The following is a 16682-nucleotide window of genomic DNA, read 5'->3' as shown; positions in this document are numbered from 1 at the left end:
TGATTTTCATTGGCATGTTGCATTTTGAACTCCAAAAAATTCCAATTGACACTAATTAGGAAATCGATGATTGTATTATTATACTCGGAAATATGTTGACTGTATTATTGATTTTACTTTAAAGATGGTTGGTTTGGGAAAACTGTTTCAGGAAACATATTGCGGCCCGGTATAATTGATGTCAGGGCTGGCGGTTAAGAAATATGATGTAGAACGTTCACATTTTATTCGTTGTGAGTTTGGTGCACTGAGATATCGTACATTTTTAAATTTTAGACTTTGGATCAGTTTTTCTCAGTGGGTTAAGTGAAACGCCCGTGTTCCGTAGAATGATTCCAGCGGATAAGCTACGGAAAAGCTACTAAACATCACGTTTGAAAGGAAGGTTACCTTTTTCATATCTCGGATATTTCCTTGTTTTATTACTAGTAAAAAATTACAATATACAAGCTGGACATTGCTCTTAAATTGATAATCATGGACTGCATGGAGTCACATTTCCCATCGATTTTTATGGGAAAATATTTACGAATCGTCCTCATGTCCGACGAAAATTTCAGAAAACTCCGCTTCAGAGGAACAACGATTTTAAACTCTTGCTGTGTCGTGGATATATTTGGATTATTGGATTTAATTTACCAAATCCATAAAGAATATATGCATATTATAGCACAGAAGCTGGAACGAAACGCTTTCGAGTTTGGAGGAAAATCTGTATCTCTGAAACGCGCCGGAACCGTAACAAGTGATACAAATTAATTTCATAGGCTGGTAATAATCTGAACCAATCTAAAGCATAACATTACGGTTATCGTCAATAGAGACCAGCTTTGTTCGACGATAAAGAGGGGGCGGGGGGAGGCAGGAAAACAGCCTGAGGTATCTCGTTGAAATAGGATTTAGTCCCCTTCTCCCATGTTTGCGTTCGCTGTTATTACCAATTACAGAAAAACAGCACATTGGATGTTTTTGCCTCGCATCTGAACATTTTAATCAGCGCGTTGTATAATTTTTGCCCTCAGTTTTATTTACTTTTCATTACCTGCGCTCAGATGCGTTGTAACTTCGAATTTTAATGCCATGTAAATATTAAAATAAATAATAATTACTAATGTTTGTTTATGAGTTACGATGGGCATGCGAAATCTAATGCGGATTTTGCGGTGGAGTATAAATATATACATTGGCCTAGGGTGTCTACACTGTTAACTACGCATTAACGTGTGTAAATATAAGGTCTTAGAGATAAGCACGATTTTGTTCGGTGGTTTATGTTCCATAAACACGTCGTAATTTAGTTTTTGCTTTGTTAGTTGTAGAGATTTTTTTAGATCGTGGCTTATATTATGATGAGCGAAAAGCAGCGAGAAATTTGATGAAACAACCGCTAGAGGCGCTGACCAACGGCAACTAGACTACTTCCTACAATGGCTCCGGAAAGTTTTCATTATTTAAAAAAAAACTTTTGTAAAATTCCTAGTACATACAATACATTTTAAAAATGAGGAATATGTATCATGTATTTTACACTTAGTGCATGAAAAAAACTTCGGATTGAGTAAGGACGTTCGGTAATTTATTGTTATTTCTACGTCGCGCGTCATGATCTGGTAAAACTGTTGACTCCTGAAACATGAGTATTATATCCAACCATATCAGTAGTAATGCAAAAGCATAAACGAAAGCTACAAAACTTATAAACATCTTTTAAGATTGTCTGAAAATACAATATTAATGCTCCATAATATTACAATGAACGCTTTTTTTAAGGTTTAACGCCACAAATTATGATTGTGATGAGAAAGGTGTCTGTGTTGACAAAGAGAGAAGTTTCCTTGTAGAGAAAATATAATAAAGTATTAGAGCAATATATATTTCAACAAGGTAAGTAACGGTGATTCTTCTTACAGTGATAGCCTAATCGTTCTTGCTAATTGCTAATTTTCAAACTTTATTATAAGAGTCTGAAACACATGTGAAAATGGCAAACAAGGTTGATGAAAGACAAAATTATACAAACTGCTACATTCGAGATCATTTTACCGTTTATAAACGGCTAAGGTAATAATGATAAGGCTGAACTATGTGAAAGGATATTTGGTATAGGGGAAAAAGTAAGGTTTGCAGGGCTGGGAATGTAACAACTTTCTATCAAGCACAACAACAATCAACGCATCATCCGTACGCACACACGCACACACACACAATCACACATGCATTTCTATTGACAATTACAACGTAATGATTTCGGAAGGTATTACGCTACTTCAACGTCAGATGATTCCTCGCTTAGCCGCCGAATCCGCTCGTGCTGTTGGTGAAGTTGTGTCCGCGAGTTGACGAGGTCCGACGCGCTTGGAACCCGAACGTCCGACTCTGGGTGACTTGGTTCGTTGTCCACGTTTCCCTCCATCTTCCTGGATTGCTCTTCTTGCAGTTTGCGGAGTCTTTCTTGTTCCTCCCTTTTCTGCTTTCGCCATTTCGCCCTCCGATTCTTGAACCACACCTGAAGAGAAAACAAATATGTTGTGTAGAAAAACAGTACCATTCAGGGCATCGTATAAAACATACTAAATCATTTTTTTTATATATATATGTACGCGTTGCTTGCATTGTAGAATTATTTCTCTTGTAGTCTGTGGTTTTCACAAGCATAAAAACACTGTTTTTGTTGTGACGTTTCAGTATAACACGCACACCCTTCATCAGATATTTATTTTTAGTTTAACTGATGAAGGGAGCGTTGTGTTCTGAAACGTCACAACAAAAACTATGTTTTTATGCTAGTAACAACCTTAGACTACAAGATAAATAATACTAAATCAGGTATGGAAATCTGAAAAAATTAGGGAAATCAACTGATAAGTGTAAAAGTATAAGCAAATTTACTCAAAATGTGAAAATGTCAAGAAAATTATGTTTTTGTATTTGTTGAGGATTGGGAATGTAAATTAATTTACTCTTTCCTGGTCCGACTCTTGATGTGAAATAGTTAGGAACCATGCCGGGTTCGAATTCCGGCCGGCATGAGTGTTCTTTGTATGTCTTCATAAATTTCATCACATCATAAGCTCATCCTCATATTTGCGATTATACAAGATTTTTCGGTGTTATTATTATTATTATTATTATTATTATTATTATTATTATTTTAAATGGTGTTGTTTTCCCCATAAATTCGCGTTTTCATTTTAGCACGGTTTTCTGCCATACATACTTTTATACTATAAATTGAACACGGCTTTCTTCCAAATTCTTCATGCCTTACCAATCTGTCGCAATCCTATGTCATAACCGCAATTACTAATCGTAATCAGTTAGATGTTGTGTACTTTGATCTGTCCAAAGCTTTTGATTCAGTGGATCACCATTATTTACTGCATAAATTGCCTAACAGATTTAACATCACTGGAAGCACGTTAAAATTAGTGAAAGACTAAGAAATAGACAACAACGCGTTATACTTCCTGGAACTTATTCTAACGACTTCCTGTTATATCTGGTGTGCCGCAAGGAAGCGTTCTTGGCCCTCTGTTATTTGTATTATATCTGGATGATCTCGCAGACCTCTTTAAGTCCCCCATCGCAAGCACAATTCCATTCCCTAATGTTTGCCGATGATTGCAAGATTATGAGACAAATAAAACAGCCATCAGACATGCAACTTCTCCCAAATGACATAAACAGATTATCTGAATGGTGTAAGCGATGGAAACTGTCCACAATCCCTTCTAGATGCTCTTACATAACAATTTCATTGAAGCAAAACATTCTTGACACTCACCGACATCACTCTAACAAAAGAAGCACAACACTGAGATCTAGATACCCTCATAGATTCAAAACTAACTTTAGATAATCACACATCAACCACCACAAAAAAGGCAAAGCGTATGCTAGGCCTACTTTACAGATTCACCGAAATCAATAACCCGAGTGCACTTTCCATTTACTTCAAGACATTTGTGTCCCCCATTCTAGAATATTGTTCACCAATCTGGAACATGGCTGCCCATTCTCATACCTCCAAGATCGAGAGTGTTCTCAGCTTTTTCCTCTCCATCGTTCGATATAGAGTACCTGCCCTGAGACATCTGCCTAAGAGAAATCTGCTTGTAAATCTGCACATTAATACTGCAGAAACTCGTAGATACGTTGCAGATATGAAATTGCTATAAAAGATCATAAATGGAAACTTAAGATGCAGCATCCCACTCCACGAACTCTCACTCAGAGTGACAGGCATGGAACACGGAGCATGGAAACTTTCCACACTACAACTCCCAGGCTCTCACTCATCCAACGTTCACTATTCCACAGGCTACCGAATCAGTTCAATATAATCTCAAACCAAATATATATATTCAGTTCATATTCATCTTTTATTACCAACATGGAAAAATTGTGCATAAGTAATGCTTTTGTGAAACTGATCTGTTAACCTTAGTACTGTTTTGGCTTGTTTATTTTATGTTATCCTTTCTTTTGTGTTTACTGTTTACTGTTTTCTTTCTGGTTTAAAATGGCTTCTGCTGTACTGGAAATTTGAATAAATAAAATAAATAGTATTTTAAATTATAGATCACATGGCCTGCACCTGTTCCTGGCAATTTGATACATTGGAACAGATTCTTGAGGGAGTTATTTTCCATTATTTCTCGCGCAACAAATAGCTATGTTATGGCTCCCGTGTGGAGGTAGATGTGCACTCGATCCCCGCCAGAACCTCGTCAGTCGTCACTCTGTCACTCTCATCGGTGATGCGAAACGTTCCGATAGAAGGTGAAAGATCGTGGGAAACATCCATTTGTATGAGGTATCATGTAACTGTCGGAATTTTTCCAAGTATAACACACAATATAGTTTTCTCTTGGAAAAAATGCTGAAAAATTTGCGCGTTATACATGCAGCGCCCAAAAGTCAACCTCACTTCCACGTAGTACACCCTGGACAGAAGACTAACGAGGCTCTGGCGACTGGCACTATGGCCAGTATAATTTTGTGTGTTGTGATGTTTCTTGTCCTTGTGTGTGCTGAGTGCCCGTTTACAGCCTCAGCTTTTAACAGAAGTCAGAAGATTTTAAGATTTTTATTTATGCAACGTTAGAGTTGTTATTTGTAATGATAAGGGGCTGGCCCCCGTATAATGTGACGGGTGCAAAATAGCCTTAAGTGCTGATGCACCCAAAATTTTAAATTCAAATTCAAATATGGTATATTTTATTTTTGAAGCCTAAACCCTACAAGAATGTTGTTTATTCGCGGTACTTTTCGCTGTTTAACAACAAAATGTGTGGAAATTTGCAAAAAGACCACAATTCGCATTGAATGTGAAACGTTTTTGCAGCTATTAACATTTTTCGGTGTTAGGTCCCTAGAAAGTCAATGTAAAAAAGTTTTCATAGATAATCTTTTCTCATTTTTTTTCAGCAGTGTTGATTCTTTTGAATAACATGCATGCACGGTAGAGTACATAAGACTTGATTTCTAACACTCCACAATACCTAGCCTGGAAATGCATTTACCTGGAAAGGTCAGGAAATTTATTGTCAAAACGAGTGGAGGGAGAGACCGAGAGGGGGGAGAAGCACAAATAAGGATCTGGGAACTTTCCTACACTATGTCTGCGAAAAGAGAGCAAAGAAGCTCAGTGAGGATAGCGAAAATGAGCGAAAGGGGACTTCTAAATAAATAAATAAATCTAAGAAAAATCTAGGAATCACTTAGCTAAGAGTTTAGTGAAATAGTCAAGTGTAGTGAAAGTAAGGGAAATGAACGACGGTGTTTGTGAATTCCCAAGCAGTGTGAAGAGAAAGTGGACTGAGGAGGAGGGGTATAGGAAAACTGCACTAAAATGTTTCATCCTTGTATGGTATGCACAGCTGTAAAGGCTCAAGCTTGAAAATATATTAAACAACTAAGAAAGAGAAACGAAGCAGTCCTTTGTGCGATGGGGAGGAGACGGACGACCATATCCTACTGAACTGCCCTTCTACACGTGACCTAAGGGACAAATGGATGAAAAACTTAACAGGGAGGGAGGTGATAGAAGTGGTAGACGACAGAATAAAGATCAAGGAAGCGGGGCAGCAAGTGGGGAAATACCTGGGAGAAGTAAGAGAACGGCGGGGGGAAGCTATTAGAGAAGGCAGCGAAATGAGTGATCATGCTCCAGACGAGCCATCTTTATAGTGTAAGTGTGTGTAAAGTAAAATGTATGCGTTTTTTGGTGAGAGTGTAGGAAAAGAGAAGTTGGGGAGGAAGAAGGAAGAAAGACTGGAAGAAGAACTGTTGAGGGAGGGGACAAAGTAAGAGAGAGCTTAAAGGAAAACTAAATGTAACAAAATAGTGTAGAAAAATCAAAAATATGTAGTGCGTACAGCCTATGGCTCGCACAAAAAGAAAAATAAATCTATTAACCATTTTCTGAGCTATGTACTCCCTCTGTCCCATAATTATAGTTCGGTATGCCAAAATTGTAACTTTTTATTTTCTTTTAGATACTTGATCGGCCAATTTGTACTGATCCTTGAGTAATAACGTTGTATGACTCGTTCCCGTGTTCCATTTTCTTCTTCTGAATACACCAATGTCACAGTTTGCATATCGGACAATTATTATGGGACAACAAACAAAAGTGTACCGGACAATAATTATGGGACAGAGGGAGTAGCAGATAAAGCTTTCTGAAAATAATGGACGGTAATGACGTCACCTACTTTTCAAGCCGGGAAAGGGAATATGTAACATTATGCACAAGTGGATCTCCCCTTGGCTAAAGGTCTGTTTGTAAAAATATTTTCTTACAAAGAAAAGTATGTTCGAGACTAAGATAAATGTGCTTTTAACTTTTATCCACACGAAACAAGAAGGGAACGAAAGAAAGGATGAAAAACTTTTCTTTTTTTAAGAGTTTTGGGTATATTTTTCTTTCCCCAGTTGTTCATTACCTGCTCCGAATTTAATTAAAATTGCATGAGCGAAGGGGGAAGAATGAGAGGGGAAAAAAGCACAACTTTCTGTAGCTATTTTCTTATTCTTCAATTCCCACACGCTTGAAAGAATATTTTTTCACTTTGAGAATTATTTTTCTGCCTTTTGTAATAAGAACGGGGCGTAGGATCTGCAACATAATATGACTTAGTTGATAGAGCCTTATGAACACACTGTAAATAAGAACTGGCAGCTTATACCTTTAAAGACATTTACTGAAAGTTGCACATGAGGATCGACGAGAGATTAACAAAGTTCGTGTTGCGTGTAATAGCTGACGTGTTGTTTAGTTTTCGCTTTCATGAAAATTTGGAAAAGCATTAATTGGACATTCCACGAACAGTGGTCCTACTCCATGTAAATAACAATGTATTAATATGAAAATTATGAGTGTTTTTAATTGTATTAAGGTTTCAATGTTTCTGAATGCATATAATTGACATATTAACCAACAAAAATTATGAGCACAGACAAATTAAGTAAAATTTTGCTACATTTTTAAAGAGTCACACACGTAACACACTTTCGTTAATGCTTTCAATGTATAGTAATAACATTATAACAAACATCAGAATGTGGATGTTCATCTTTAATATCCAAATACCATAGTGTAATTTTATCGATAATAAGAACATAAATATTCCCTTACAGTATCTTCCGAAGTTTCTTACAATAAATACACAATAGTTACTTCACTTCGTGTACTTTACAATGTAATTGTAAACATATTACGTATGTTTGTGTGGGTACTATGTATGCCTTGAGATGAGTAATGCATGTGTGTATTTATATGTGTTTTGTACGTGTAAAAGTGTATTGTAGTTTGATATGTAACATTATTATTATTATTTTTACTATTATGCCGACCTCCGTGACGCAGTTGTTAGCACAGCGGGCTATGACGCCAGGGGTCCTGGCCTGGGCGTTCTTTGTGACTGCCCCTTCATCAATTTCACAATATCATCACTCATCCTCATCCTCATCGTCGCGCTTTGCCAGAAATTGAAGAAAGACGACGCTAAATAACATGATAGTAAAGGAAAATTGGTTTAGTTAAATTTTTAAAATATGGCGCCAAACTAAGTGACGGTTTGATCTCAAATTTTCGAAGACCATTCTTGATGATTGATGACATTATTTTTGAGGCTTTGCCTGGTGATACGAACAATCACGGGTTCAATTCCTGATGTAAAGGGAAGCTGTGCACCTGCTGTTACGGGGAGAATGAAAAACCGTGCTATATTTCATTGTTGCTTAAAATAACGAAACAATGTGTCTTGTGTATTTTGCTCTTCGTGCACAAACCTTGCTTCCCTCCTGCCGTCACTGCACCCGCCGTGTTCTCACATTCAGCAAGAGCATGCCTCGAGCATCGTCACACGCATGGACGCGTATGCAATAAACTGCGTGCGGCTCACGCATTTCGCTGTAGTTCGCATTTGCCAAGCTGCCTGGCCAAGCTGGCGTGTACCGTAGAAACCTTGCATTGTGTTGGTAATTGTCAGGTGTCGGAAGTAAATGAGAAGTCATTATTCTTCGTGGACTTCAAGTTCTCACTAAACACTATCTTGATCTGTTTGAATTCGATTGATTGATTGATTGAGTTAGTGTTTTAAATCCACTTTGTGCACAGTAAGGCTAATTGGGACTGGACTTACAGTTTATACTGGGAGCCGAACCACTATGTGCCTCCACTGGGTATCGAACACAGGACCAGTTGGTTACAAGGCGACGACGCAAACTGCGCCTTTTTGAATTCGATTAAAACCAGAAAACATTGTTTTTGCCTTGTACTTTTAAGGGCCTCCCCGATGGCGCAGTGGTAATAAAGAGGTCCCGGGTTCGATACCCGGTGGAGGCACATAGTGGTTCGGATCCCACTTTAAACTGTAATTCCAGTCCCGTTTAGCCTTACTGTGCATAAAGTGGACTTAAAACATCAATCAAACCTTGTATTTTTCCTTCGTTGAAGTTATTTTGCAGGATTTTATTACATTTCTTTATAATTTTCTTTGGCTTTTGTAACTCGCGTTTAACACCATCAAGGTCGTTTCGTGTATTTTAGTCGACTGATCGAGAAGAGAGACGCTCCTCGTTTCGAGCTGTAAATGATTACCTCGTTCTCGACGGTTATAGAGCTCGTTATACTTCTTCCACAATAATATTTTTTATTCGTGCATGATAATAAATATTCGCAAGAAAACTGATGTTAGCTCAGTTTATGAACAAAATCGCAGCACCAAAATGGATGAAAATATGTCTGTCCCTAAGCCCCTATAAAGTAGGAAAAAATAATTGCGTTCAACAAATCGTTACTCTCAAACTCATGATTGGTCTGAAAATAATTGTTGATCATTTCGTTGATGGCAAAGCTAATTTTATAATTAGTGAAGATTTACCGGCTGACTGGTCAGTTCGTGTAAATTGGAAGTGTTCTCTTCACTCAGATTGAATGAACAGCTAGTAATTAAGCTCATTACGAGTGAAGTATATGGGAAAGAGTTGCTTATATGATCACAGTTGAATTCATAAACATCACTTACAAACTAGGCAAATTATTAACTTCAAAGCACATTTTTTTAAATTGAATTATACTTATTTTTATGATCGAAAAATAGATATTTCTCGCATGAGACTTGGCTCACTTTGTGTGTGCGTGTGATAACTGATAAGTGATGCATTTTTGGAGCAAGGTGATCGGAGCATTGAGGTGTCCAATGAAAATCCTTCCTCAGTTCGGCTAGACCTTATTTCACAAATCTTGCTATTTCTCACGTAAACGCTGTCAATTACACAGAACTTTAGAGGCATTTCCAATACATTTCTGTCTTTTTGTCCGTAGTTTCAGGTTTTACATTTACACCACGGAAAACATGTGTTAACCTCTCTATCTTGGGTTTCAATCTTTCTTGTGATAGCCTCCATAGTGTAACTGACACTTTCGCTGAAAAGGCGAACATCGTGAAAACGGAAAAGTTGTAAGGCCGACGAGACAGTAAATAGAAGAGGGACTGGTTCGGCTGGAATTGGCTGTTTGGAAAAATACACGAGATTCTTAACAGCACAAGCGACACCGAAACTGGCGAACTCCTACTCCAAAGGCACTTGAGCCGACCCTTCTCTTATTCAAACCTCTGAACCCTCATCAAGCGCTTCGCTGAACCCCAAGAATAGCGATGATCGAGTAGGTGGTCCTCGAGCCCACCACCGTGGCGCTGGCGTCAGCTTGTCGTGACACCGAGGCAGATTGCCTGCGCGCTAAACAAGAGCAAAGGCGGCAAAGCCTGTCAGAAATATCTGCAGAAGCCAATTTGCCCCGGTTTTTCTCCTCTTGTGAGTTTCCCGACAGTTAGCCCGTTGCGAGGGAAGTTAAGAATCAATTAATATGATAATTAGGCACGCTGGTATCTTTGGCTAATGTTGCGCGAGAACCCAGCCACGTTAAGTGGTGTGGAAAGGAAGTACATATTTAATTTTTTTTGGCGACTGGAAAAATATTAGGTAAATTGGATATTTACTTCACATGCTGAGGCAGCAAAATTAAGTTAGGGAGGAACATTATGAATATTTACGTGGGTTGTAAATAAAGTAGTGGCAACACTGTCAGGAAAAGGTATGACACCGTGCATGTGCTATCAGACAGTGAGCAATGTCAGTTTGGAGCCATGTCTATGTGTGGAGTGCCAAAAGTGGTCGGTGCATCGAGTGCCGTTGTGTATGTAGGAGGTTGAAATGAACACCATTTTCTGTACTGCACTAAAACATGTTTACAAAGGTAGAACAGCGATTATGTATACATACACAACAGCACTCGCTGTACCGACCACTTTTGGCACTCCACGCATCGACATTGGCCCAAACTGACATTGCTCACTGCCTGATAGCACATGCACGGTGTTATCACCTTTTGCTGACAGTGTTGCCACTACTTTATTTACAACCCACGTATATTTTTTTTTCAAAATTATGTCAAACGTGTGGGAAATTACTACAGGTAACATTAATACAGATATGTGGAGTTTTATGTACTGAAGTGCTTATGTTGTGACCAAAACAGATTACTTCACGAATTGAAATTTGAAAACCTCTATTGCGATGTCATGTTCTCGAGAGATTGCGTGGGTTCTACATTCTTGTCTGCGTTAGGCTTGGATTTTCCACAAATATCCTGCGAGTGCAATTTCCAAGTGAGAACAAACTGTAACAAGGAGGCCTTTTCTGTTTTCTCCACGTTCTTGCATATAGGGAAACGGCTAGAGACTCTGATACGGTATGCGCCAAAATATACAGTACTGAAACTCGCGCACCTCGAACGCGCATGTGCGTTTGTCGATGGGGCATAGCTCCAGCCGCTCGTGTTCTCAGTAGTGAAAAGGAAGTTATAACTCGCTAATAGTGTGTATGTAGTGTTTCTTTCAGGATAAATAAACTCACAGATGACAACAATGTAATGTTCGTCTTTTAATTTCAGTACTGTATATTTTGGCGCATACTGTACTTATAGATATTTCACACCGAAGCGACACGTGTCGCTTGACCATAACATCAATCGCAGGGAGGTTTGTATGGCCTGTCATGCCGCTACATGGTGTGAAACATTGATGATCATTGGCTCGTTCTTAAGCGATGTGTGTAACGTGTAGCTTGTCGCTTGGTCTGAAATCTCCCATACTGTCAGCAGTGACTGTTATGACGTCATGTGTTTATTATCTGCTTTGCTATAAGCATTAAATCTAACCTACCTAACCTATCCACAAGCTTATTTCTTGCTATTAGATGCATACGTGAGTAAGTTAGGCAGATTAGGATAGGTGCTCTGCTGTTAGCGTATCCAAGTTGCTATAGCTGTCGCTAACCGCTCGTCGTCTAGGAGTAGTTCTAAAAACACTCACCAGATGGCATACCAGTGAAATGAAGTTGCGATCACTACTTGTAGGGAAGTAACATTCTCCAACCAATAATACCAAGTAACAGCGGCGATGGAACTCGATACCCTGACAAGGCATCACCCAATGTGTAAAAGGGGACTTGAGGGGCTTCGGCCCTGAAAGTGCTGCAGCGCTACTAAATTTAGTTGTGAAGCACGTGCATAAATTAAACAATTAGCAACAATGAGAAATGAAAACGGGATATTACTAAACCTGGTGACATCCCGACATAGCTTGTAATCCAACCCTGTTCGATGCGCTTTTCACTTGTCTTCTTCCTCCAGCCCCATGGGACGCTGGGAAATTCTCCGTTAACCCCCAACCTACGGCTGAACTTTTCGACTCGGGATAAATTCACCCGAATTCGGGTCAACAGACCGGAGCCCGACCCGAGAGAGAGACGGGGGGAGGGGCTGAGGAATAGAATTGCGAAGAGAACTTGGAAGGGGGAGGAGAGGGTAGGGGGGGCGATCAATGCCACCGTAATTAACCCGCCGCTGAATTTTTGATCCAGCTGAAACAATGCCGTGTTTTCAGACTAAACAAAATTAACCCTAATGTTGATACGCTGTAATAGAATAATCTGGCTTGGGCCAGAGCAAACATTCAAATTATTTCGGAACACTGGTTGTATTTATTAATAGGAGTCGGTTTGATGGAAAAATCGGGTAATCCCCCGCAGGGCTCCAGGAGAATGTTTGATTTGCGAAGTTTTAGAAGGCGGTGCGGAAATTGAGTTAGCCACTTCCCAACGTAATCACTTGTGTCTACTTGCCCCGAGGGAAGTTCTGGGAGAAGACAGAATGTTCGCGGAGGGGATGTGGGGAGGGGGGCGGATCGGGAGCAAAGGGGGGGGGGGGGTAGAAGGAACGGAAAGAAAGAGGAGAAAGAAGATTTTTTAACGTGGAAAGAGGGCGCGCGCACGGAACTGTAGCATTTTGACGATGACGGGACGGTTTTGTAACGTTACGATTCAGTGTTGCCAGCGTTTGGAATTCTCGTCTCGTTTAAAGGCTTGCAGCTATTCTGTCCCGAGAATCTGTGCAGCAAGGTCGCGCATAACGGTAGAAAAGGGGAGGGCGCAGCGAAGCAGTACGCGCTGCTGTGAACAGCTGATAGTTTCAGCCGCATTTTCGTTATGCGCCCACCTCCGCTCTCATCCGTCATTGCTGGAGCCCTCACGAGTCGCTACTTGCGCAGAGACGGATTTTCGTTCGCCTGCTCCAGAGACTACCGGGATAGTGGCGCCACGACTTCCGAATCCTCGGAAAATATGTGAACTACAAGCTTCCCCGTGATTTTAACTAGTGACACTACTCCCATGCCAGGGTTTCAAATGCCTTGGTGAATCTATAGCGCTACCAGACGTCCTCTTTTCACGGGCATGTTTTACGGACTCTCCCTTTGACCCAGCACTCGTTTTTTTTAAAAAAAAAATATGCCAAATGCAGTGAAAGTGGCTCAATATACAGGGTGTTGCAATAGAAAGGTAACTCAATATATGCAGAACGCACATTGTTCAGTTACATTTTTGTGCAACGCCCTGTACGACTGACTATAGCTCTTTTCCGTTCTTACGGCGGGCGCTCTAGAAGCTGGCAGGGGAAGTGGAGAGCGGGGATTACGCCGCAGACCAACCAGACAGCAGCAGTGGCGCCGAGTGACAGGACGCGGCAGAAAAAAGTACTACTTGAACCTCGTTCTACTGGGTGCTGCGTTTCTTATCGCGCTGGATTGGTAGCTTCCCTGCTCCCCACTTCCCCAGGCAGCTTATAGAGCGCCCGCCGTAAGAACTGAAAACAGCTATAGTAGAAAAAATAAGACATACACCTCCTACACGTTTCACCAAAAACCTATAGTCTCAGTACCGAGGGCATTACATGAGGCACCATGCTCTCATCTCTCTCTCTCTTTCTCTCTCTCTCTCTCTCTCTCTCTCTCTCTCTCTCTCTCTCTCTCTCTCTCTCTCTCTCTCTCTCTCTCTCTCCCTCCACTGGAATAAGCGATGTAATCGCAAGGAAGGAAAATAACAGTTAAGTTCTTGCAACACTGTTCCTCTTCATCTGTCATTCCACGTGAAAATATCGGTTCCTGAATTGCGAATTTTCATCATAGTTCCTGAATTGGGACATCACCTGCATGAATAAGAGTAGAATTGTAGAGCCAATTTGGTTTTCAAATATAATATAGATGTCTGTATTATACATGGCCAAGGACCGGTGTCATCTCGATTTTATAGAAGTTCGCTTCATACTTCACTGTCGTGGAGATCTATGATTTGACCTTCGAAACCGGTCACCCCTCTTCCTGCACGAGAAAATTTCTCATGTTTCATATTTTGCTGCAAGGAATTTAGTTCAGTCCAGTGGCGTATTTGAGCATTCGGTTTGTAGATTCCTTGAACCTCCCCCAATATGATGATTATCACTTGTTGACTTAAAATCAGCTATCAAATTTCATCTTTGTAGGTCTGTAGTTTCTGAGAGGTTGAACGGAACGTCACATCCGCGTACTTTTTCACAGTTGCCGATTAATGCTCTAAAGTTAGAGATTTCTTAATTCATGGGGTTGGCAACCATGATTGCGGGTAAGGAAAAATACTCTCTCAACCCGAGTCGATAAAAAACCGAAGTAAATCGTCATTCATGCAAGGGAAAAAAGATCCCCCCACCAGTCCTCGGTGGCGGCTGACGGATTTATCGTTACGAAGGGGGGAAGGGGGGACCCTCCATCGTTGCAATGAAAACATCGTCTGAATGGATTTTGTTGTAATAAGAAAGGCAAAGAGAAATATTCCGCTGGAAAAATCGCCCTAAGAACGCCCTGCCTGGCATATTTAGCCGAGCGGAGGTTTTTAAGGGTCTTTTCCACAACGCTTCCTCATTGAAAGTCGGCTGATGCAAGAATAACAGCTTAATTTCTCCTCTTTGCGGTAAAACCCTCGGCTCATGCAAAGACAATTCCTATCTATCCGTCCGCACGTAAATTATATGGGATGGAGTTGAGATAGGAATCGAACCTCAATTGCCACGGGACTGCTCTTTTCTTTGATTTTCCACGGTCGGCGACTAGTGACATCTATGAGTAGGCAATGTACTAGGGATGATAGAAAAAAATAATACAAAGCCTACAAATTCCAGTGTCGGAGCCCAACCCTTACGTCATGGCCTGGCGCGTTTTGGGTGGCATGTGCTCCATCATCCAGCACACTTCTCGCAACATGTATCCTAGTAAAGATGTAGAAATATATGCCATTTCATGAAAATAAAAGATTTCTTTTCACGTTATTGAATCCGGGTTTCTTGTTGGGACACCCTTTATATGTATATCTTGTTTCCTTTGTTGTGTTATTGTTGTTGTTTCCACTGCTGTTACAGTTTCAGCACAGTTCATTACAGCACGTACCATAAACTTTAAGTAAATAAATATAAAGTCATACTTCGTAAATGCGATTATGTATCCTTGGAAAGCCTTATTTTTTTTAGAAAAAAAAAAGGCCTAACAGTGGTTGTGTGCAAATTTGTATGGACCTCCAGCCTACGTCACGGGACAAAAATTGCTCGACTGGACCCACCTGCATGTATCCACCTTGTCCCAAGAGTTAAAAAGCAAATGTAGTCAGTTGTTTATGCAGCTGTCAACATATTAGTGATTTGTTTATGCAATTTGTGGCATTTTGTTACGAAAAATAATAAAAAGGTAAAACATGATCAGGTTTATATTTTCACATCGTTTAGTTTTCTCGTTTCTTCACAATTGCCACTGAAACGAAAACAAGGACGGTAAATTGAAACGTGGAAGGCGAGTTCGATAATTGGTTTTGTTGCTCTGGCTGAGAAAGCAAGACAACACATTTCTCTCCAGCGTACTTATAAACGTTTAGAATGGTCATCGATACGACATCACGGCACCTGGCGGGAGATTTTGTAAACATTGCAAATTTATCTTCTGTTTCTCGTGTTGGGTGTTCTTGATTTAAATGTTGCTCTGAAACCTTTCGAAATAAAAATAACGGAAACGTGTACGTAAGTTGCGGCCACACAGGGACGGTGAGTGACTTTTACAGCAAGTGAAGCACATGTCGTAAGAAATTTAAAAAGAACATTATTATTATTATTATTAACGCCTCCTTTATGAATTCTTCTATCACTAGATTGTAGAATTCATATTCTGTATTTTTAATTCAGTTCTAGTAGCTTCTTCTCACTTACTGTCCTTGGGTATTACTACATTAACAGTGAATTCGGTGAAATGATGAGATAGATCTTTCAGCACTAGCACTAGACACGGGAATTGTTTAAACCAACGAACTTAACTTGAACAATTCAAAAAACCCTTTTCTTCAAGTAAAACAAAGATTTTTGTACTCCCATCGATATATATTAATTTGAGGAATAAGCGACACTTAGTTCACTTTTGTGACGAGCCATGTCAAATGTTGACCATAACTCTAGTTCAAAGAATAGAAAGTGTGTTCAGGAAAACTTTTTTTGCGTATTTTTTATCAACTAATTGTAAAAACTTTAATTTCTATTTTTGATTCATTATCACCAGTTTGTGCTGTTGATCTTGCAAGTTTATTCTCGTAGTTGCAAATGTTGTCAGGAGAATTTCAGCGTGGATTTGAGTTTGCCTATGACGCTGTGACGTTTAAGTAAATTGTTGATGTCATCGAAACCTGAACTGCTCCACACACCTTTTTCATTTGAAGAAAGGTCCTCCCGGATGGTAAAGTTGTAACGTTGTCGCCTTGTAATGAAG

General features: G+C 39.8%; 1 protein-coding gene across 1 annotated transcript in view; it reads right to left on the bottom strand.

The window, feature by feature from the left end:
* Positions 1–2257: 2257 nt before the first annotated feature.
* Gsc (goosecoid homeobox) overlaps positions 2258–16682 on the bottom strand; it is a 67481-nt gene continuing 53056 nt past the window's right edge. Inside the window, exon 3 of the mRNA XM_083137482.1 lies at positions 2258–2506. Coding sequence (XP_082993608.1) covers positions 2258–2506 — 249 coding nt within the window. The remainder of the gene's footprint in view (positions 2507–16682) is intronic.

The sequence above is a fragment of the Lepisma saccharinum genome, chromosome 16 (genome assembly GCF_977018435.1).
Source record: "Lepisma saccharinum chromosome 16, izLepSacc3.1, whole genome shotgun sequence".
Lineage (NCBI taxonomy): Eukaryota > Metazoa > Arthropoda > Insecta > Zygentoma > Lepismatidae > Lepisma > Lepisma saccharinum.
Note: the sequence above shows the minus strand (reverse complement) of the source record. Positions and strands in the feature narration are given on the sequence as shown.